At 40.7% G+C, this 6,356-nt stretch overlaps 1 protein-coding gene across 2 annotated transcripts; it reads left to right on the forward strand.

Annotated features, from left to right (window-relative positions):
* Positions 1-821: 821 nt before the first annotated feature.
* hlx1 (H2.0-like homeo box 1 (Drosophila)) lies at positions 822-4,611 on the forward strand. 2 transcript variants are annotated; one of them, XM_034240123.1, is made up of 4 exons: positions 822-1,392; positions 1,742-1,924; positions 2,062-2,246; positions 3,701-4,611. In XM_034240123.1, the coding sequence occupies exons 1-4, from the start codon at positions 954-956 to the stop codon at positions 4,025-4,027; spliced, it is 1,134 nt and encodes a 377-aa protein (XP_034096014.1). In that variant the 5' UTR covers positions 822-953; the 3' UTR covers positions 4,028-4,611. The 2 variants fall into 2 exon arrangements, with proteins under 2 accessions (XP_034096014.1, XP_034096015.1); XM_034240124.1 differs by lacking the exon at positions 1,742-1,924.
* Positions 4,612-6,356: the final 1,745 nt, after the last annotated feature.

Here is a 6,356-nt window from a genome sequence, read left to right on the forward strand (position 1 = left end):
GTTCTAACAGTCATTATAAAAGCCCCCCCTCCGCTCCGGAAGAAATAAGGATTTCTGCTGTATCCTAAAATACTAAAACAGGTTCTATTTTGGGGGCAAATCTAGCAGGAATATCCGCTCATTTAACACGAATCACAGCCCATCAAAAACAGGATGAGAGAGGAGCTAATAGAGCCTCTCCTGGGCCGGGGTCATATGATTACAGGTCGGGTCTCTGGGTGGTTTTACAGGTCATTTATTAAATAAGCAATTTTACACAACCGTTTGGGATGTTTTTGTTCGATTTCAATTGTATTTTGGCAGGGCGAAATGCATATTTTTGTTGAAAACTGACTCTGTCAAAAATATATTTCATCCACTGCGTGCACACTGATTATTCCCACTAAGAATATTGAATTTAACATGAGAGTAATGGGTGTAATGTTTCTGTGTGCGGTGATGGGTTGGGGTACTCTTTAAGTGATCAATCCATCATCTCAGGATCAACATTTCTGCGAAGTGTCTGGGTCATGTGTGTGTGTGTGTGTGTGTGTGTGTGTGTGTGTGTGTGTGTGTGTGTGTGTGTGTGTGTGTGTGTGTGTGTGTGTGTGTGTGGTGTGTGTGTGTGTGTGTGTGTGTGTGTGTGTGTGTGTGTGTGTGTGTGTGTGTGTGTGTGTGTGTGTGTGTGTGTGTGTGTGTGTGTGTTTAAGATACACATCATCCTCATTTGTTAGGGCGTGATGTCCGCGAATGCAAAACATCCATTGGCTCAGAAAGCGACCAATCAGTGTCAGCGGAGAGACTTGAGAGTGGAGCTGCAGGGTTTGGATTTCAGAGTTGGGAGAGCGATTTTGGCACTGACACGAAGAGGACGGTCATCTATCCCCCTAAAACGCCATCCCTGCCTTTCTTCTTTTTACATGCATGTCCGTTTATACCCTACTGAGAAACAATAAGGCATTACAGGCTGCGGGATGTACACGGCCGGGCTCAACCCGTTTTACGCGTCAAATTTTAGCCTCTGGTCGGCGTATTGCGCAGGGGGCTTCGCTGTGGATACCATGAAGAAACCGTCCTTTTGCATCGCAGACATTTTGCAGACTGGAGATGCGGAGAACATCCCGGGATCCTCTTCCCTCATGGTGCACATGGGACACCACCACCACCGGGCGCAGCACGGCAGCTCGCCGCTGCGCCCCTCTCCGGTCGGGCCGGAGGCGTCCGTGTACGGAGCGAGGGTGAGTCCGGGCTCCCCTTACCACAGACACGGACTACAGCTCACATCAGTCTCCAGGACTCCCTTCAACTCCCAGCAATCTCCCCCGCCTTCAAGCAAAGACCTCAAATTCGGAATTGATCGGATATTGTCGACAGATTTTGACCATAAAGGCAGAGAAAAGTCTTCATTAAGAGGTGAGATTGTATTACTCAAAGCATATGTGTGGTGTTTAGAGACGCGTCATGTCAGCCAAATAAAAACAATAAATAGGGATCTGTTTATGGCCTTAACGTTATTTATAAATGATACCATTAACTTTAGAAACTGAAGCTAGAGTAAAATCAGAACCAGATTATAACTTTATAACTTTAAGGAGGAGGGGATTCTCTGCTCAGATGCCCCCTCAGAGGTCAGGATCAGCCACACTTGAACCCAGGCTTTGAGTTTGTTTGATGGTCTCTCTAAACACTAGACCATCTTGCCCCCCTAAGTTGTGAGTCTTTGTTTCCTGACTGAAGCCCCTCATCTCTCGCTCTGTAACAGATCTCACATCCATCGTTAGCTCGAACCGTCAGTCAGGGATCCAGATCCCCATTCAGCCTGCGGCCAGCCAGTACTTCTCCTGCATAGACCCCGGGATGAGCGACGCGTCCTCCATGATGAGTTCACTAGGCAGCAGCAGCAGCAGGCATTCAGGCCAGCATCAGTTTCAGGACACCTTCCCAGGTAGTCACCACTTGTAGGACATTCAACAGACAGGAAACTGTCCCTGCAGCTCTCTGTGTTTGGAGCTGTGAGACACCTGCAGTCAATCCTCTGCTTTCTCTTCTCTTGTTATTTAACCTCCTCTTCATCTCTTTTAGGTCCGTATGCTGTCCTCACCAAAGACACGATGCCACAGACATACAAGAGGAAGAGGTCGTGGTCCAGAGCAGTGTTTTCTAACCTGCAGAGGAAAGGACTGGAGAAGAGATTTGAGATTCAGAAATATGTCACCAAGCCGGACAGAAAACAGCTGGCGGCGATGCTCGGGCTGACAGACGCTCAGGTAAATAAACATGATGCACAGGTTTTATTTTATATTACAGTTGTAATTTTAGCAAGATATATTACTTTGTAAAAGGTCAGAGACTTCAAAAATAATTTTGCTCTATAGGTTTCTCTTCACATGGTTGCAATTTTTTTTTTTGGGGGGGGGAGGTTAGGTATGGTTTTGATGTATTTTCATTATTGACGCCATTTCAATGTTTTTATATTTTCTGCAAATTGATTAAATATATGAATATTGAATAGGGAGCTCAGGAAGAGTTGTGTGGATCCAAATAAACAATAACACAATATAACCACAGGGATGTAGGATTTTAGAAAACTGAGGTCATAATCCCCTTTATCGTCCCATCACCCCCTAGAAAAGAAATCATCAGGCACCTATTAAATTGTATTTAAAATTATTTAGACTTACTCATGTAAAACATATTTTTATGAAATATTTGTTTCTTCTTTAAACCCTTTCCATGTCATGTCAGGTCATATATTGCTGACATCACTTTTCCAGCTTCTAAAAAAATACCTGTAGCAGCCAATAGAAACCCACTCTGTGCAAGTCAGCCACAAGTTGCTAAAACTATAAACACTTCGAGAAAAAATTCAGTAAACAATTGATATGCTGTCCTCTGGCACTTGACAAATCATTAACATAATATTAAATTCGAACATGTGATTCCATGTTTGAGGGATGGCTGTAGTCACATTATTTATGTTTGTAAAATAGCATGAGTCTGAGTGAGGTTTTGTTTCTGACCTGCATTCCCACAGATTATTCTCAGGGCAAGAACTTTACATTTGAAACTAATTCACAGTCATTCACAGAAGAAGGTAGAGAACCATGTTAAATGTAAATTGGCAAAGCTGCATCATAACACTTTGGTGCAACCTGATTGGCTGAAAGGCCACCAGTTGTTGTTTACATTTCAACACAATGTACGTCAGAGCCACTTTACCTCACCCTACAACAAAAACAGACATATTTTATTACTATTCCTAGATAATATTAAACTTAGGGTTCCTGTCATCTACTAGTTTTTATAATATTATTTGCACTATATTTACACTTTTTATGATGCTGTCTTTGACAGGGTTTTCTTGCAAAAGATGTCTCTTGAAATAATGTGTTAACGATATAGCCTATTTTACCTTATCATAAAAGAGGAAAGGGAAAGAAAAAACACTTTTGGAAGTATCCAAAATATTTAAAATGATATGACTATAATCGTATACTATATTTCCTAATGACTACGATAAAAGCAGCAACTAATGCTTGCATTTTCTCCTATCATATACATATGGTAAAATACATACATGTATTCCCTTCTCTCAAAAAAGAGCTAATTTTTACCTGGAAATTTAAGGAAATTAAATACATGGATTTTTTAAAAACATGCTGCAGCTTTATGTCCCAGCACCACACAGTTATTTAACAGTGTTTTTTAAATGTATTTTCAGGTGAAGGTGTGGTTCCAGAACAGGCGCATGAAGTGGCGGCACTCCAAAGAGGCGCAGGCCCAGAAGGACAAGGACAAGGAGCAGCCGGAGAAGAGCAGCTCGGAGCCGGGCAGGGAGCCCCGAGAGCCGGCGGGGGAGGAGTCCGAGTGCGAGAGCGAGGGCCGGAGCGAGTGTGAATCCGAGGAGGCTCCGGAGGAGGAACACTCTGACGGACATTTGGACATTTCTGAGCAAACAAACAAAACCAGCGTCATCATGAGCGGCATCGGGCCGGCCAGCAGCTCCGAGGCGGCGGCAGACCCGGAGGCCGTTGCGTCACTCATATGAACCTCTAGATTATGTACTATAAGTTTATTTTTTATTATTTTGACAGAAGAACGACATTAACGTTAAAACGCATGTGGACGGTTAATTCGGTAGGGCATCTGCAACGTAAAGACAGGCCTGTATACGTCTAATTCCTGGGAACAAGTGGAGCAACACTCGTTTATTTGTTCAAAATGACATGTTATTTTAACCCAGACACAAGGAATATAGCCCAAATTAATTTGTTTATTGTATTATATTCCGTTTATTTGTTTCTGCTTCCTTTTGAGGCTCTTAAATTAAAATATCAGGCTATTTTTATTTATTTTTTTAAATCAGACCTCCCCCAGGTATTTCCTTACTGTCGTTTTCCTCTCAAGAGCTTTGGTGTGCATCATGTCTTTCCTCATCTGGAGGAAATAATGCGGTTGTGAATTGTATTTGTTAGGTTATGAACCACTCGTTTTACGTGATAAATGAAATCTCAGAAAATCACAGAAGTGTTCATGTATTATTTGGTTTGTCTGGATATATTGTGCTATTTGTTAATAATAATTTGCACTGAAAATATTGTAAATAAAACGTTTCTTACTTTGAAAATTGAATCATGATGTTTTATTATTATTATTATTTAATATAAGTCAGTGAATTATTTTTACGTTTTTGAGTTTGTTTTGGTGCTTTTGCATATCAGAAAAATAAAGCTTCAGCAACAGAAGAAATAGTTGCATACACTTAAATATGCAACCAAATAAATGCATAGAAATAAATAGCCTAGATGCTCTAAAACATGGTGGTTTAATCCACACAAAACCCAAACATATAATACAACACGTAGACATAATTTACTGGAAGTTTGTGTTACTTTGGTCGAAAATCATAAAAAAAACTATTTAAAAAATAATCAATCAAAAATAAAAACATTGTAAAACTTAACATCATTATTTCCAACAGTCTAAACAAGAGAGTGGACCAAATAATACCTCCATTACGAATGTGTTTATATTATTCTCCTCTTATATAAATAAATATAAGCATAATAATGTATCTCAGTGAACTAAATTCCTCCTGGATGTTGAGGCTCCAGCAACAGAAAGTTGAGAAAGAGAGAGACGAAGAAGAAGAGGGTAATTTATAGTTTGTATACATTTACTGGCTCCAGATAGCAGGGACGACCCGGATGAGTATATTTTATGTATCCAGACGCAGATACAATCAACATCTCCTCCATTTATAGTGCTGCTCATAACCTCCCTCTGAGTCCACTCAGATCTGCTCCTTTTTATTATGACTACAACAAAAACCAACAGCGAGGACAGAGAAGTGTTGACATTTTATTTCTCAACCAGCCTTATCATGAAGGTGACTGCTCAAGATTCATAAGATATAAGAAATGTTCATCATTGCTGCAATGCACATCCAAACTGTGCACATGTGCGGCACAATTAAACCTGTTAAAGGGTGTTTAACGACATGATGTCATGACACGCTCCCTCCCTTTACATGTCTATTAAGTCTACCTGTGTCTGTCAGAGCAATTATATTTTATAAGAGCCCCATAAATCTGGAATGACACACAATGTGTTTTTACTGTCTTTTTTTCAAACGTATCTGGAGTTTTAACCTCACTTACCTTCAGTGTCTTGACAGGGAACAATATTCCAATGTAGTCATCATAAATGTCAGATATGTTGCCCAATGTTAGAGTATTTTTGGTGCAAAAACATGATGATTTATACACAAAAATGCGACTGAATAAGTGGTTTCCAATCCCAGCTGTAGTGCAGTGACAACATAAATATTGTGTCAAATAAGCGATTTGTGTGTGTGTGTGTGTGTGTGTGTGTGTGTGTGTGTGTGTGTGTGTGTGTGTGTGTGTGTGTGTGTGTGTGTGTGGGTGTGTGTGTGTGTGTGTGTGTGTGTGTGTGTGTGTGTGTGTGTGTGTGTGTGTGTGTGTGTGTGTGTGTGTGTGTGTGTGTGTGTGTGTGTGTGTGTGTGGTGTGTGTGTGTGTGTGTGTGTGTGTGTCTGTGTGTGTGTGTGTGTGTGTGTGTGTGTGTGTGTGTGTGTGTGTGTGTGTGTGTGTGTGTGTGTGTGTGTGTGTGTGTGTGTGTGTGTTGTGTGTGTGTGCGCGTGCTTGCGTACGTTGTTATACATTCTGGTTTGTATGTGGCCCTGTATTAGTCCATTTTAAAGCAACCCTGTGTACGTTCTAATAATGTCTATTATATCACATATATGAATTCCTAGAAAATGATATGATTATAATAAAGACTTGACCTCAGCATCAGGCAGTTTTGGAAACAAACAAAGTACATTTACTCTAGTAACTGTACTTAAGTATACAATTTT

This window comes from Gymnodraco acuticeps, unplaced genomic scaffold, assembly GCF_902827175.1.
Source record: "Gymnodraco acuticeps unplaced genomic scaffold, fGymAcu1.1, whole genome shotgun sequence".
Classification (NCBI taxonomy): domain Eukaryota; kingdom Metazoa; phylum Chordata; class Actinopteri; order Perciformes; family Bathydraconidae; genus Gymnodraco; species Gymnodraco acuticeps.